Source organism: Megalops cyprinoides, chromosome 1 (assembly GCF_013368585.1).
Source record: "Megalops cyprinoides isolate fMegCyp1 chromosome 1, fMegCyp1.pri, whole genome shotgun sequence".
Taxonomy (NCBI): Eukaryota; Metazoa; Chordata; class Actinopteri; order Elopiformes; family Megalopidae; genus Megalops; species Megalops cyprinoides.
Window position 1 is genome coordinate 5,933,699 of NC_050583.1, and position 18,225 is coordinate 5,951,923.

An 18,225-nucleotide genomic window follows, 5' to 3' on the forward strand; every position below is an offset into this window, starting at 1 on the left:
AAAGCGCACAGGATTATGTGAAGATTGATGAGGGGTCAGTGGCCCTGAAGTGGAGGACTCATTCCAAAGAGACTGACCAAAACTATCCCGCTCAAGTGAGTCCTTAGATCATGGTCACATTGCTGTGACAACCCTATCCTGTATGCCCTCATTCTACCCTGCCCGTTCTACCCCTTCCTTCCGCTGAATCGTGGTCTCACGGTCACAGAACCTCTCGGCCAATCAGAGAGCAGGGGGTTTGAAACATCAAGGAATCAATCACAACATTCTGTAGTGGCAACCCAAGGTCATTGCCGAGGTTACCTACCAATGACAGAGTGAAAATACGCCTATTCTGGTCACGTAATGTATTCACAATGTCAATGAGTGAAGATATTCTAAGATGTTCCGATCCTCCAATACTGAGCAGAACTACAGTGTGGAAGGAACTCCCCACAGAGGTTAGGACAGCGGAATCACCAGCCATCTTTCAATGCAGACTGAAGACCCACCTCTTCAGACTGTTTATTTTGTCATATTGTGATGTATTTTGATTCTGTGTTCTAGGGACTGTTGCATCATGGTATACTTGGCTTTTGTCAGATTGCACAAGTTAACTTAAGGTAGGGCTTGAATGATGTTAATAATGTAACATAGGGCGGCAGTGTGGCATAGTAGTAAGGAGTAGAGCATAGTAGTAAGGAGTAGAGCTTGTAACCAAAAGATTGATGGTTTGATTCCCCGCTGGATCACTGCTGCTGTACCCTTGGGCAAGGAACTTAACCCACAATTGCCTCAGTAAATATCCAGCTGTATAAATGGATAACATGAAAAAACTGTAACATATGTGAGTCACTCTGGTTAAGAGCATCTGCTAAATGCATGTAATGCAATGTGATCAGTCTCTCCAGTGTGAAGTCCCTTGAGCGCGCTCGGCAGGGGCGTGACCTCACACTCCAGGCTGAGTTTGACTGCGAGTCAGGTGAGGATTACAGAGGGATGAAGCGTTCAGTGGATACAGCACGGAACGGGACCCCCGTGGCCGGCTCCCCCATTACACAAAACTGTCATGTCCTAATGCAGCGGCCGACAGCACCTGACTGGTCAATGCGACGGGGTCGTTAGGAACGAGCAGATGATGATAGGAACCCGTTTCGAAAAAGACACTTCACGCAGAATGCTGAACACTCGCCTGGCTTCCCTGAGCCAGACAGACATGCAAGGGACATTACATTATGTTATCTTATTGTCATTTAGCTGACACTTCTATCTGGAGTGACTTACATACAGTAGGCTACAGTTTTATCCATTCATACAGTTGGATATTCGCTGAGGCAATTCTGGGTTAAGTACCTTGCCCAAAGTTATAATAGCAGCACAGTGGGGAATAGGACCAGCAAACTTTTGGTCACAAGCCCTGCTCCTTGCCTCTACGCCACACTGCTGAACACACACTGTAACTGGGCACTGCAATGTAATTTTCCACCCCACCAAGTCCTTAGTTGGCCTCTAAATTTCTGCATGGGAAAAGAGGCAAAGACAGTATATCATATACTGTGCGGTGGAGCACAGTGGTAAAGAGCAGGGCTCGTAATCAAAAGGCTGCAGCTTTAAGTCCCCTGCTGGGGCACTGCTGCTGTACCCTTGCAGCAAGATACCTATCCCAGAATTGCCTCAGTACATGTCCAGCTGTAACAATGAATACCGTGTAAAAACTGCACCCTGTACTTTAGACTAAGCATGCTGACGACATGGCCTTAGTTGGCCTCCCAGAGAAATCAGACCCTCTAGGTGAAGCTGCCTATCTGGCTCACACTAAGGCCCCTGAAACAGGGTGTCGCCTTAGCCAGCCAGAAATCAATGTTGCTGAGACAAAAGAACCAATTATCTGCACAAAACAAAATCTGAAAATTGAGCCAGTTTCTCTTGATGGCCAACATGTCGAAATTGTGGAAAACTTTAAATACCTTGGCACAGTTCTGGACTCCCAGGTGAAAAGATACGGAGTATATTTTCAAGAGACGCTCGCAGCGACTCTACCTTCTCAGAAAACTCAGCAGCCTCAGTGTTAGTCAGCAGATCTTAGAATCAGTGTACAAAACTATTATTGAGAGTTTTTTAACTTTTCATCTCCCTGCCTGGTACGGTCACATTAATTGTATATTCAAGAATAAACTTTCTAGAATTGTGTCAATGGCAAGCAAAATAGTTGGCAAACCCCAGAAGCCCTTAACTCAACTTTTTACAGAAAGGGTGAGGAAGAAGGTGAGGAGTATCCTGGCAGATAGCTCCCATCCTCTCTTCAGCCAGTTCGAGCCTTTGAAATCCGGGAGGCGCTATAGAGTCCCTCTGGCAAATAAAAATGTATTTAAGAAGTCCTTCGTTCCAAGTTCCATTAATATTCTTAACTCTACAACTGACTGATATGAGTCAAGCCACAGACACTGAGAAGAACTGGTTGTATTATTTATTTATTTATTTATTTATTATTATTTTTCTGTAATGTGTAATGTGACCTTGTCTACGTTTTTGTTTTATTAACTGCCTGTCTGTTTCCTATGTTGTTGTTCTTGTGTTTTGTTGAGCCAAAGACAAACTTCCACCCTGGTGGACAATAAAGATATATTCTATCCTATTCTATTCTATTCTATTCTATATTCTGTTCTATTCTATTCTATGTAAGTCACTCAAGGTAAGAGCGTCTGCTAAATAAAAAATAGTGTAAGTAAAAATAGTGTACCAAAAAAGATATTCAGAAAGGATCAGAAAGTTCAATTCTTGGCAAGGGATTGAAAAACGTTTGTCTTTGTCTGACTCAGTAATTTTTTGTCTTTGTCTGCTGTTCAGAAGTGAAAGCAAGCACAGGAACCACAGACTGCTTTAAAAACAACAACATCAAGCACATATTTTCAGAGAGCTCCTCTTGTTCTTCTCATGCAGACTCAGTGGGAGGACACAGTTGGACTGTGTGGGTGGCTGTAACATGCCCGTCCTGAATGATACTAAAATACAAAGTGTCGGCCCAATGAGCTGCCACAAGTATGTGGCAGCACCTTAACGGGGCGGCAGTGTAGCATAGTGGTTAAGGAGCAGGACTCGTAACCGAAAGGTTCGATTCCCCACTGGGGAGCTGCTGTTGTACTCTTGGACAAGGTGCTTAACCCACAAATGAATATCCTCAGTGAATATCCAGGGTAATATGTAAAAAAAAGGGAAAAGAGCATCTCCTAAAAGCCAATAATGTAATGTATCTGAATAAGTTATGGTTGTGGGGCTATGCTGGGTCTCATTCCCACAAAATCCAGCCTCTGGGCAGTGCCATTGCTAATTGGACACATTGTCACACAGTACAGATACTGCACAGTCACACAGCACCATTCACACAGTAGAGCACCCATACATTCACACAGCACACTTTCCATTCACACAGAAGAGCACCCATACATTCACACAGCACACTTTCCATTCACACAGAAGAGCACCCATACATTCACACAGCACACTTTCCATTCACACAGAAGAGCACCCATACATTCACACAGCACACTTTCCATTCACACAGAAGAGCACCCATACATTCACACAGCATACTTTCCATTCACACAGAAGAACTTCCAATTCACATGCAGCGTAATGCGCATTCACACATTAGAGAAACTCACGCCGAGCACAAGGTATGAGGGTATAACAGGAGTGTCTCATCTGGGGTTCAAAACCTCAAAACCTGCGGGCTCACAAATGCAATGCACTGCAATCCAATGTCTTGAAAATATGAATAAAAAATGCATGCTTTGGCTTGCACTGAGGCACTGCTGATGTACTGTTTGCTGCAGTTTTACGATGTGGCACGTTGGTGCAGTGAGGAAAAAACATAACGAGGACACTCTGCGAGACCTTAACCTGAAAGAGTGGCCTTGAATGTTTTCAAACCACATCAGGTTTTTATGTCACATAATCAAAGCACCGTGATCATTACTTTACACGGCCCTGATAGAATTATAAAGAAACATTCAATTATCCCCAATAAAAATGTAATATTTTATAAATTAATCACTTAGTCACAGCTTTTGATGATTAATCTTTGGACTGCTCCAGCCTCCGTGTGTTCGGGACCCTGTAATTACTAGCTGACACGAGCTGCTCTGACAGAGCTGTGTAATCTACACACACCATCGCGTTGGAGATGTCATCGGAGGCCTAACAGGGCCTGTGCTGTCACAGGCCGGACACGGTTAATGCCCTGTGTCATTAGCGGGGGCCACAGCGTTGCAGAGCACAGCGGAGGTCATTACCATACAGATCATTAGCGTACACATTTCCATTTCAGGCTCCAGCTCGGGGTAATGAATTTAGGTGTGTCAATAATAATACGTCAAAAGCAAACAAAAAAGAGATTTGTGCGTGTGTGTGTGTGTGTATTGTGATATATTTTGGATTCTGTGTTCTAGTGTCTGATGTACTGTACTATACTTGGCTTCCCTTGTCTAGTTACGTTGCACAAATTAGCTTGTGGTAGTACTTGAATGGTGTTATGCTCACACTCACTGGTCTGGGAGTGCTGTTAGCCTGGTCTGACACTGTTGCTCATTTAACTTGAATGGATACACATAATGTTCTATTGCACTGAAAGTTGACCTAGATAAGAGTGTCTGTTAAATGTATGTAATGTAATGTAAAAGTATATGTACATGGTAATGTCTGTCTGTGTGTGCGTTTGTGTGTGTGTGTGTGTGTGTGTGTGTGTGCGCGCACGCCTCTGTGTGTGTGGTGGTTGAAAGCCAGGTTTAGGCTAGTGAAAGCACAACCATTTTCTTCTCTGTACATCCAGCGATTGAATGCTTGTTTGGTCTTGTTCTTGTATCTCATGTTATTGCTTCGCTTGAAACACGTGTTCCTGAAAGACAGCTTTGCTACTCTTGGACCTCCTGTTTCACTGACAGGCTTAAAGACAGCTGTGCTGTTCAAACACTTTCTCTTTCCACTTCCTGTTTCACTAACAGGTACCAGTGCAGTGCAGACATGTCCTGTTTCAATCACAGTTAAAAGACAGTGGTGTCACCTGCGAGTTTCACTTGCAAGGCATACAGATAGCAATACCCCTCACAATGCTTACCACCCCTTCATCCCTCTGGTGACCTGACAACCGCTATGCTTGAGCTGATGTCAGGATGAATATTTCATTGCCATTTCACTCTTTTCCAGCATTCTGAGAGTATAAGATTCCAGTTCTTCCAGACCAACTCAGGGTTTTCTGGTTTTCCAGTTCCCTCTAGAAAACACTCTGTGTTCACATAGTTGAGACAATTCCATAATTTTCACTGAAAATGTGCTTCAACAAATTAAATTTGATTGATTGATTAACGCTTTCTGTTTCACTCACAATTTTAAAGATGGCGTCTCTCCAAATGCAAGCCATTGCTAGCTGCCTACTCCTCCTCTCACCAGATGGATAAGAACATGAGAAAATTATAGGGAGACTATAGAAGGCTCTGTGCCTCTGGCTTCCCATATGTATGTGTATAAAATGTCTAAAATTTCCTCCCTGGCCTCTGACCTCCACCCTAGCGCGACCTTTTCCCCCTGGAACTCCAGCAGCTGCTTCTCAGCCGAATGCCGAAAATAAAACCCCGCACTCACGCTGATTACTGTCAGCCTGACACGAAACGCAAGCAGTGATTACGTCTCATTAGCAAGTCAGATTGCGGAGCGTTGCCGCGAGTAACGTCTCAATCTCTGAGAGCTGAGACGCATCGCAGCGCGGCTGTACTCGTAATCCTCGTGGGCTCGATCACAATACTAACATGGAGCGCTCCGTCTCTCCGCTGAGATGCCCAGCGCAGCCTGAATTCGAGTGAACAACAGCAAGACTCCAGCCTCCCCTGCTCCCCAGAGATCTACTCCCCAACCCCCCCGTAATCATGGGGTGTAATCTTGTAGGAGGAAGCCACGCTTGAGCAGAATTTTATGAATAATCTAGTTTGTTTTTCTGCTTTTTAAAAATGATAGCTGGAGAGATGATTACTGTAAGGCCAGACACGCACATACTGTATCTTCAGACACGCTCTGGATCTTTGTGATAACAGGAGGATTTTTTTTTGCTTGTGTTGTACTCTACCTCACTTTTAAATCGCTTCGGATGAAAGCGTCTGGCAGATGAATAAATGTAAACGTAAATGGATACTTCTGAACATTGGGGGTAAAGTCTCAGAGAGCTGTAACTACAGACAGGGTTATGGAGATGATGCTCGTTTAATTAAACTGGACGGTGCTATGTGTGACGGTACGCTAAAAGGGAAGACACCACCACCGGGTATTGTAACAAACGAGCTGTGAATGCAGACACAGCAACGGAGGTTTCACTGCTGTATCTAAAGCACACTGACAAGGAAGTCTTACAGTAACTGGCCTCAGTCTGGGGTTATTTATGAGGTCTGTTCAGGAGACATCATTCTTTAATGTCTATGGTACCATGCTGCCAATTAACAGGACCGGAGCGATCTTCCAGACAGATGTTCTGAGGTCAAAATCAGGACTGGCCAAATCTCGCACGACTGCAGCCAAATCCAGAATACGAAAATATATTCTGCATTAAATCTATAAGCAGAGCCAGAGAGCAGCTGAGAATGCGGCCAGAAGACCAACATCCATAAGACACCTGTCTCTGCTGCGTCTGGAGATGGATTATAAATCACGCCCCATCTATGACCTGTGTCTCCACAGGAGCGCTGCCAGAGAGCAACGCGATGGGGGTTTGCCAGGCCTGCCTCTCGGCCGGCTGGCAAAGACCAACCGGCGATGGGACGCTTATCAAACAGGTGCTGCGAGCTGGAAGTAGCGCGGTCTCTTTAAAGCGTGATGAATATTTAACACGCGCCCTGGCACAGTCAGCGGAGCGGGCACCACGTTCACACTCCGGTGTAGTGTATTTCTATCGTTTGGGAGCAGAACGCATTAATTGTTTATGTCTTCAGCGTCACGATAAGAGACGGTTTCGAGGCGTTTGGTATAAATATTTCACTTGACAGAACTTGCAACAAATTGTCCCTTAAGGTCAATTACGGACGGAGATGTGTGATGAGGGGAAACGGAGAAAGCTGTCTAAGTGATCGCGATGAATAATTTAAGGGAATATGTGCGGATTCTCAAACGTGTAAAGAAAAAAATCACACATGCTGAATGGCTTGGTTTCTGCTAAATAAAACGCATTTTAAGAGCTCAGAGTCATCCCTTTGAACTCATCCCATTTCTTTCTCGGGCCAGATAGATGCTGCCCTTCGCCTCCATTCAAAGTCGCCACTTTGTTTTTCGTTCCTCGAGGCAGGAATGGACCGGAGCCCAGTGCAGTGCAGACTTAGAACCCCCCCCCCCCCCCCCCCATGTCTACGCGGAGCCTCCCCGCTCCACCGGCTCCCGAGGCGGTCTTTAATTACAGCAACAATAATTTAAAACGCTAACACGTGTTCGCGCGGTCCTGTGCGAGGGGGGTTATATACACGCACGACTGGCTCAGCCCCTTACTGGAAACAGGCACCGCGGCGCGCCACGACAGGCGCACCGGCGGCCGTGTTTCTGCCCCCGCGTTCCTGTGAAAAATCTTACGGAGCTCTCCTCGCTTTTCCCCTTTGACTTTCCTTCCCGCAAGCGCCAGAGCGGCGGCCCGTCGGATCCCCTGCTGTCCGGTCGCACTCATCAGGGGAAATCAGATCATCACATTAGGCATCTGCGCCCTCGCGAGAGGAAAAAACAATACACAACACGCGCAGATCGCAGGAGCGCAATTAAACACTTCCTCTAGATAAACGTTTTTTTTTTCTCGCCACATCACTATAATTTTTAGAATGGCTACATCGATACCATCCCACCCCAAAGGAGAGACATCACATTGCATTTTTCTTTTCTCCACATGCTATTATGTTGTCACGCAACCCACAAGGATCTGACAGTAGAGTGCAAGCGCCTTTCCGCGGGTGCTCTTAAACGGAATCCAATATTGCAATGAAAAAAAAAAGGAAGGAGTGTGTGCGTGTCTCACCTCACAAGGAACGACAGCTAACATCAGCAGCAGAAAGATGGCACTAAAAAGATGCATCCTCTCCGAAATGACAGCGCTGTAGCACGCACCGGCTCCTCTGTGGATCTTCCGTCAATAAAACACTGTTTGAAGAGGCTTCTTAAATGAAATCTTCCGGCCCCGCCGCCGCAGATCCGAGACGGAATCTGTGAATTCTCTCTCCGACGCGCACGACGAACGACATACCCAGCGGTCCACTACAATAATTCCATTTACAGGCGCTGCCTACCGCCACTGTTGCTCGCTGTAATAATTAGCCGCATGTGTTCTGAATGTTGCCTAGACCGCCAAAGGCAAAAGCCGAGAGAGTCTGCGCTGGAAGGGTATTATCTGGGCGAATAAAATGCTTTCCCCAGATCTTGCTCCAAGATATGTTGACATAGAAGGACCCACCGACAGAGGTGGGATTTAAGTGGAGACAGCGGCGAGGCACAATCGCAGAGGTTGGAAGGTGATCAGGCACGTCTCTGTAGTTGCATTTACAAGGTTCTACCGCTAGGGGTGGCACATCGACGCAGATCTCTCTTTCACTGTCTTTGTTTCTGTGTAACGGAGTACACGAGCATATATTGTCTTCTGCACCCTGCCTTTGGTTTCCACACACAGGGTGATTACACAGCACTGAGAGACTTGCCTGTCATAATAACGGTATTACTGCCACCAATTTAGCTGTTATGCTCGCTTAAGCAACACGTCAGTAGTTAACAGTTAAATATCAATAATTGGTTTGGATCTGTTACATTTTGGATTCCTCTCAGGGCTGCTCAGTTCTGCTTGTGTGTTTGGTAAAATTCTTCCATTTCGTTTAATAATTCATCCAATTATGTAATTAATGTCTCAGATAGAGCAAAACCCAGAGACACCTCTGGGACTCCCTGGTGGCTCCAGTGGCTTCTGCTCTGTTGTCTCTCTGTACTGCAGTTATCTTTCCCTTCATTTCACATTACGTCCGGAAGAATTCGCAGTTGCTTCTGTGTAACGTAAGGCCCTCTGTGCCAGTGCTTTGGAAGAGCCTACTTTTAAGTGTTATACTGGGTAAGTCTGTATATACTTTCTTATGTTTATTTTTTTCACATTCAGATCTTACATACACTGGCACTCCTTTCATGGAGACAGAGGGACTGGTTTTCAGCGCAGTGCTGTGGGCAGAAGCAGGCACGGAGGAAAGTTTTGCCTTTTTTAAACAGGAAAAAAAGCCTGAGCCAGGCCAGGAAAATGCTGACAATGCCTAGTTGCACTTTTCAGAAGCTCACCTCACAGCGGTTTCTTTGGCATGGATGGTGAACCTTTGAGGTACGGACGAAAAAGGATCCGAAAGGATTTTTTTTTTTAATCACTGCGGTATTTATGTAATACCATTCATGCCTGTCAAAATATGTATAAACTCAAAAACCCTCTGTTACCTGGAGTGACATCACCAAGGGTAAGTAGAGTTAATTATTAAACCAAGTGTAACAGAGGGTATTTTGCTTATACAGAACTGCAGTTATTTGCATTTGTCATCTTGAACAACAACAAATACATTTCAAAATGAAAAAAGAGACACTTTGTTGTCAGCTATTTTTAGAAATCTTGAGCAGTGTATGATACTAAGTGTAATGGATTACTTGATGGTACCCGCCTTGTCTTTGAAGTTGTATGTGAAGGGGTACATTTAGCTGGTGAGCGTAGTTATTTTTTTATTGAAGCCCACTCCTACTCACTGAGTGAGATAATGAAATGAGACGGTGATGCTGCATGTCAATCATACATGGTCTGTCATCAAACATACAATAAGAATCGCACCACTTCCTCTTGCAGATGTCAGTATTATGGACCCATTGCATAAGCAAATGCATTTGTCTGTATTCCTGTCAGTTTTTATCTTTATCCATAATTTGGAATTGGGACTTAGTATGTACAGTTAGATAATCCATTCAGCTAGCAAAATGCTCTGGTTCAAGTTTTTGTTTTTTCTTCCCCCAAAAGTTTATGTTTTCTAGCACTATGGATTGTAATTTAGGTCTTTTAACATTGATTCAATGAGAACAGATCAATCTCATAGTCTCTTAAGTGAAATTGCATTTTTGAATGGATAAAAGAGTGAATTTCTCCTTAAATTTTCAAAAAAAAGGATTTTCCTGTTATTAACAGGAAACATTACAGTGGAACACTGAGGATTGAAATGTTATCAGGGAGGTGTTTCAGTTTCAGTCAACGTACCATATTCTCACATTGATTTCAGCAGGAAGGTTCCGCAGTAACCTCTAGCTCCTATGCTACGTTTCCAACACCAGAACTGGACAAACGCACTGCTGGAACCACGAAACTCGAACCTCGAACCTCGAACCTCGTAACCAAAAGGTTGCCAATCCGAATCCCTGCTGGGGCACTGCTGCTGTAACCCTTGGGCAAGGTACTTAACCTACAATTGCCTCAGTGCATATCCAGCTGTGTATAAATGGATAACATTGTTTAAAAAAAAAAAAAAACACTGCGTAAGTCACTCCGCGTAAGTCACTCCGCGTAAGAGCGTCTGCTAAATGCCAATAATATAATGCAATGTGATAATGAACCATTAACCACGAGCCACAAACTACAAGCCATGGACCAAACCACTGGTGGGGTTCGGTGTTACAGTTCATGCTTCCATTGCGTTTCCTTGCACAGAACCATCCCCTAACCACTCCCCCCCTTGTGCCAGGGCTGACCAACCAGAAGAGGTGGAGAGGCATCAGATTTCGCTAACAAGGTAACGGACAGTCTGCCAGAACAGAATGAAGAAATTTAATTTCTCTTTCTCTCTGGTGGAGGCAGAAGACAAGGTCGTTCGGTTTTCTTCAATGGCATTTTGCAAGCTATCTGCAGTCAGCCACAATCAGTAAAATGCCAGCATATGATTCAGATGAAGGGGAAAATAACCTTTGCACATTTTCTTTTTTGATTTTTCTCAAAGTCTGCAAACCGATAGAGAAATGTCATTAGGTTTTGATGAGATGCACTGTGGTAAGTCGCCCTTGATAAGACCGCCAGCCAGATAAATGATTGAATAATAGCTTTGTCACTTTTGCAAAATAATAAATAAAAATTATAATGACGGTACATGAGTTCGAAGGGTCACAAAGTAAATACTAACTCACAGGCCTGAGCTGAGACCCAATATCTCCTGATCAGCTTGATAAGAAAGATAGATTCTGGTCAGTCATTATACCCGCTCATTAACTCTTGATTAAATTTTTTTTCCCCTTTTTTTCCTCCAAACTGCAAGATCACATTGTCATGTCTAAACCACTGCAAGTGCTCAGAGCCAGCTTATACCCTGTAAGGATGGCAGCAGGTCTAATCCACAGTAAGCGTGTAAAGACATCGTCAAAATAATTTTTACTTATTCGCATGCATTAATCATGAGCACAGTCATTGGGTGTCACGTGTAGCTGGAACCTGGAATCGGTGGATTTGCTAAAATTGGACATGCACTACGATCATTTTGTCTGCTCGTTTTCAGCCACGTCACTGCTACAGCAAGAAAGAATTTTTTTTATTTATTTAATTTTTTTGTGAACGACTGATCTTGATGTTCTTAATGATGAGTGAAGCCAACAAAGGTTCGCTTGATAAATGAGATGCTGATTAGGCTGCTGGGCAGATCGATGTGATTGACAGGGGCATCTGGTTTTTCTGCATGCACACAACGCTCGCTCGTCTGAGGGCGGACTCGGGCCGTTACATAGGGCATGTAGATTAATTAGAGGGGAGGGTACACTGTGTATGAAGAGAAAAAGAACATGACCTGTCTTGTAAATACCCGAGCTCCTTCGCGCTCTTGAAGTCAGTGTTGCTGAAGAGCTTCTTTGGTCAGTCGAGACAAATCCCCCCACACACACACACACACAAACACAAACACACACACATGCACATATAGACACACCCACACACGCAGGCACACACACACACACAGGCACACACACACCTTGTTGGACATGCACTGGTTTTTGATGGTATCATCCCAGAAAAGGGTTTGGGCAAAGAATATAAACATACAGGTGACAGCCCTAAAACTCAAGGACTGCGGAGATAACTGCTAAGTTGCTTGACTCTTTATCACCATTTGTATTCCCCTTGCTTATTACCATTTCTTTTAACACCGTAACAAATCATTATGACATCAAACTCAACCTCTGGTGATACACGCAAGGCATCAGCAATCAACCTCTGGTGCCACACATGAGGCATTAGCAATCAACATCCAATCTACACAGCCAGGATGTTGAAGATTCTGCTCCAGTGCCGCTCCTGCCACACATTCTGTCCGGGCTCAGAGGTTCTGAAGCTGAATGGACACCGAAATATGCGAGCTCGTGCCTCTTTCATGTGCAACACCCCTTGGGGTGGGGCTGGAGGTGGGGCCAGGGGTGCGTCTCAGTCACAGACCTGGAAACCTGATATCCAATTGCAGACCATGACATTGCATTCACGTTAGATTTACTCAACAGACGCTCTCATCCGGAGCAACTTACGATACTGACAAGGCTTTTCACATTTTATCCATTTATACAGCCAGATATTTGCGGAGGCGATTCAGATTAAGCTGCTTGCCAAAGGGTGCGGCATCAAGGGCCCACCTGAAAATCAAAATGGCAGCATTTGGGTTAGGAGTCCTGCTCCTCATGACTACAACACACTGATACCAGACCACTGCAGCCAACCCCGCCCATAAAGGGGAGGAGCCACTGAGCAAGAGAGGAGGGCAGTGGCCTGTCAGATGGCTTTTCACGGGTGGCTAGCGGAAGGCGGATACCTGCCGCTTATGATAGCCCCCACCGACGGCGCTCTGCTGTGATCGCCGTGGCGATGGGGCTCCGCTGTGATCGCCGTGGCGACGGGGTTCTGCTGCGGTCCTGAGGATGGAGCTGTGCACACGGCTGGGTAGATGTCCAGCGGCCGCATCAGGGATGGAAACCGTGAGAAACCCGGCACGGCCGGCAGGGAAGCCGCAGTGGGAGAGAATGACGTGAATATTTACGTTCATAATTCATGCGGGAAGCGTGTCCTGTAGGGGGGAATCTTTCCTCTCTCTTCCACGCGCAGGGATGAAATATTAATGCGCTATGATAATATATAATATCTCATTTTTCTGGCAGAGACCCAGCGATGGAATATATCTATGACCATCCTCCAACCAGTAACTGCACCACTGACAGATTTAAACCAGTAACACCACATCCACAAGCCACAAACACAAACTGGTAAGAGGAACAGATGCAAATCAGATACGCTAACACACACAAACTAGTGGCAGAAGTATGGACATTTCAGTAGTACAAAGACACAGAAACCAGCCATACCAACGCAAGGCACCAGTCACATTTCAGCAGTCCTGACAGGCGCATCGCCTACTGCGCTCAGATGTTAGACATGAGCAGTCATGACAAGATGTCAAGAACGTCGGGAATGATGTCTCTCTCACTCTCTGTCTGCTCCTCCTCCTCTCAAATTTAAAGGAGCTCATTGGTATGATGAGAACAATGACTCATTGCCTCACCTGCATCACAGTGCTCACATATCCCTGTCTCGAGACATTGCTTTCTCAAGAGCCAGGCTGTGCTGACTGAGCCTCTACTTGGTCAGGATCTGCCTCTGTTATTGAAATGCCAAGTGATCACCTATGTTACCATAGCATGTACAGACGAAACTAATGAACTAAATAAATAAACCATACAAACAGGCTCAATTTGTGACTCTGGTTATTTGGATTTGGACTGGACCTGGTTATTTGTATGTTGTAGTTCATGGATGCTGTAGTTCTTCTGGGACAGCCATCTTTGATTGTAGTCCTCTATTGCCACCAGCATGGGCTTTACAGGCCCTCTTACTACACAGACCAAAACAACGCGTCCACACACAATGATGATGATGATAATGGTGATGACGGTAATGGACATGGTGGATAGGATGATAGTGATGATGGTGATGATGGTGATGATGATGATGATGATGATGATGATGATGATGATGATGATGATGGTGATGGTGATGATGGGGAGTTTTTGTATGTAAAGAGGAATAATTTTAGTCTGCACATCTCCCTGATGGATTGAGATTTAACAGCACCTTCTTTGGAGAAAAGACCCACAGTGCCAATTTCTTAAGACAGTATGCTATAGAAAGGGCTGAAAAAATGGAGGAAAATAAAATGTCTTAAGGTGTATGTATTTTATAGGTTATTGATACTCTAAAGCACAGAGCAGAAATCTTAGTCGAGCAAAAAGAAAACATTCTCCAAATCTTACTTGTAGTGATAAGATAAGAACAGTATTGAAGAAGTATTGAAATATACAAACATTTTCTTCTACAGGGGTCTTGGACCTTACTTTAAAACCTCTTCCTAGTTTTAATGGACTCATCCATGTTATAAATGTGGATCTGTAGGAACAGCACATACATCATGATTATTGTCTCAGCGAGGCCTAAACAGATATTGTGCTCATTACATTACTGAAACTGAGGGGGCAGTTTCACTCGTAATTAGGTTCAGGCTAAATTGCTGTCACAGTGGGGTGTCGGTCAGGACACAGGAGTCAGGTTCCGGGTTCAGATCTTTATTGTTGTTCTATTTATTAATGACCAGAACATCACGGTTCCTACGGCGTGCGATATGGGACACAACTCCTATCCAAACTGGAGGAGGAAATCGGGCAGTCCACGTGCTCGCCGTGGTGACGTGCTGACGCAGTCTATCACCAAGTGTGTCACATGTCACTGGCTTACACTAAAAATGGATCCGTGCGTTTGTCTCACTGAGATCGGACTACTGCAGCGCCTCATCTTCAGTTCCGCTTGTCACTTACATCTTCTGAAAGCGTGATTTTGTTTTATTTTTCTGACAGATGTTTTTTTTTTCCCTTCTTCCTTCACCATCACCCCAGAAGCAAACCTGATGCTCTGAGCGGCCTTATGAGTCTCCAGGGAAACATTCCACAAATCCCTGAGTGAGATAAAGCATTTTTCTCTAGTCTGAGAGACTGGGCTAAAAAAAAAAATGAAATGATCGATTGATTGTTAGATTGATGGTTTTTCTCTCGGATAGATGGACAAAGTCCGGAGTTAAAGATAACCGTGGTAAATTATGTGATCGATTAGGTTCAGTTGACAAGCTGAAAGGCCAAACATATCAGCTGGGATTTTACATCAGAAGACTTTTACTCGCTGAAGTCTTGTCATTCTCTCAAATTCTTGATTTTGATCTGCTCCCCCTCCCCCCCACTGTTTCAGACATTTAATGCCTAGTTCCATATTCACAGCATTGCAAATTAAAGTAAGGACATTTTGTGGGTAACAGTCCTTGTAACACCTTTTTTTTCCCTATCAATGGAAAAAAAAATCATCGGTCTTTTTCATCCTCCCTCAGCGGCAGCTGAAAAGAATGAAAGTCTTTAAAAAGAAAAGAAAGCTTTAAAAAGCACAGCAGCCTTCTCAGGGTGTACAGTAATGACATAATAGCAGCACGACAGCCCCCCCCCACGATCCATCCATACCTTTAACATTCTTCTCTTTCTGAAGAATGAGAGGCGTGATCAGAATGAATAAAAGGAGGGAGTGAGGGTGGGGGGGGGGGGGGGGGGGGGGGGCAAATCTACCGAAAAAAACACAATGGACTGAATCACTCCAAAAGAGAGGGAAGGAGGGAGGGAGGGAGAGAGAGAGAGGCACATTAACATCACAGAAATGATTCAATAGATGTATGTGATAATCAGTTACGCACGTTCCATTGACCATCATTCACTCCTCTTTTACACGCCTCATCATTATCATTACTATTTATCTTGTGCTGAAGTCCGTTGGTTGCTGGCTTCTCCCCGTGCTGGTTGCGTGTGTGCTGCTGATTGCTAAAAGGAAATGCCTGTCCTGAGCCTTTCCTGAGCTCCACAGGTCTGGCAATCTGGAACAATTTGCCACATCATCTCCAATCAATCCAACAGAAACCACCGAAATCACATTTTAGCCCAGAATATAACAAACCTTTCTTAACCTTGTGCTTTTTGTAGACTTTAACTGCATGTATGTGTGATTTTAATCTAATTTAATTTAATTTAATTAATGTAATTAGGCAGAAATACACCACATTAAAGGGAGTCTCCCAGAGGTCCATATGATTCGTTTGTATGTTTTATTTCTTCTACACACACTGAATGCTGCTTGTTTCCATTTTAAACAAATGTGTGGTAAAGCATTGAATTCAGCTGAAAAATGTGTTATCTGCTTGTTCTTGTACAGAGCACGCTGTTCTTTGGCAATATTTACAGAAGGGAGCTTCACACCGATAAATCATATTGCATTGAATTGAATTAAACTGATGTGACAAACGGAGAGAGGCTGAAACGCAGCGCTCACACTGCGGGACCAAGCTGCTGGAAAATCATTTCTCTGTGAAATATAACACTGTGACGAATGCAGACAATGGGGGGGGGGGGGGGGAGAAAAAAAAACAACTCAAAGGGTGCAAAACTGGATGAAGGGCCAAAGAAAAACATGCTGAGGCGCACAGGGGTAAAAGGAGAGAGAGCATGAGCATGTTGCTGGAAGGAAAGTTAGCATCCTCTCCGTCAGCCCAGAGCGCGCTAGCACATCGCCACAACTCTCCTCACAGGCACATCTGTTTCTGAGTATGACTGCTTTGGTTGCAGCTGAACTCCTTCTTTTGTGATTTATTTTCTACATCTACACCCATTGTGGGAGCCACAATGTAGATTTGTTTATTTCATATGAGGACATCATTACATTACATTTCATTATTGTCATTTAGCAGACTCTCGTATCCACAGCGATTTACATAGGTTACAATGTTATCCATTTGCACAGCTGGATATTTACGGAGGCAGTTGTGGGTTAAGTACCTTGCCCAAGGGCACAGCAGTGCCCCAGCGGGAAATTGAACCAACAATTGTTCAGTCATGAGCCCTGCTCCTTAGCATTACGTCAAACTGCTGCTTGTCATACATGTTACAAGAACACATATTATTTCCAGCACTGAGTCTTTGTGCTCTGTATAATAATTGTTTGGTTAATGTTTGCTCCCTCCGTAGGAGTTAGAAAGGCCACAGAGATTGGTGCTGCCCAGTCCGTAGAGTGCTGGTTGGAGGATGTGCGGTCTTTTTGACCCCGTGTTCTCATGGCCATGCTGGAGAGATATGGTTTTTCCAAAAAATTTGCCTTCATTTTCCGTGTTGTTTGTGATTCAGTCAAGAGTTTTTTGTTGCATTGATTTGTTTGCTAAATTAAGCTGATCCTTGTGATTTAGCCCAACGCCTTTTTTGGACATTCTTTTTTTTTTTTTTTTTTTTTTTTGCATGCATCAGAAAATTCGTTCACCAGTTACTCACACCGTACACAAAGATACTCTGGGAGAACATCAGTTACATCTCTCTGAATATTTTTATATTTTTTATTTTTATCTGATGTTAAATGTGTATGATGTATAATTCATGTAGGATAAAAGGCATATACCATGGGACTGTTATCTATAATTTAGGTTTATATGTTGTGGGTTTCAAGAGTAAGAGCCGTATGGAGATTTAAAGCTCTTCCCCCATGTGTGGTTCATTACTGTAGTTTTGAATGTTATGGTCAGGTGTGCAAACATTGTATCTTGATAAATTTGATTTCAGAATAATTTGGCAAAGAAACTGATCATTTTGAACTGAAATGAGAGAGAAAGAAATAAACAGAGATACAGGAAAGAAGCAGAGAATCAGGGCAAGCTGGAACAGCAGTGTGGGAGCTTTACTCTCAGAAACACATGCCTGAGTGTGCGTGCGCGTGCGTGTGTGTGCGTGCGTGTGTGTGTGTGTGCGTGTGTGCGTGTATGCGTGTGTGTGCATATGTGCATGTGTTCGTGCATCTTTGTGCTTGTGTGTGCATCTGTGTGCTTGTGTGTGCTTGTGTGTGCATGTGTGTGCATGTGTGTGCTTGTGTGTGCTTGTGTGTGCTTGTGTGTGCATGTGTGTGCATGTGTGTGCTTGTGTGTGCTTGTGTGTGCATGTGTGTGCATGTGTGTGCTTGTGTGTGCTTGTGTGTGCTTGTGTGTGCATGTGTGTGCATGTGTGTGCTTGTGTGTGCTTGTGTGTGCTTGTGTGTGCATGTGTGTGCATGTGTGTGCTTGTGTGTGCTTGTGTGTGCATGTGTGTGCACATGCATGT

At 44.3% G+C, this 18,225-nt stretch overlaps 1 protein-coding gene across 1 annotated transcript in view; it reads right to left on the reverse strand.

The window, feature by feature from the left end:
- LOC118776993 (noelin-2-like) overlaps positions 1 to 8,527 on the reverse strand; it is a 71,593-nt gene extending 63,066 nt beyond the window's left edge. Inside the window, exon 1 of the mRNA XM_036527687.1 lies at positions 8,012 to 8,527. Within this exon, the coding sequence (XP_036383580.1) occupies positions 8,012 to 8,068 (57 nt within the window). The 5' untranslated portion in view covers positions 8,069 to 8,527. The remainder of the gene's footprint in view (positions 1 to 8,011) is intronic.
- Positions 8,528 to 18,225: the final 9,698 nt, after the last annotated feature.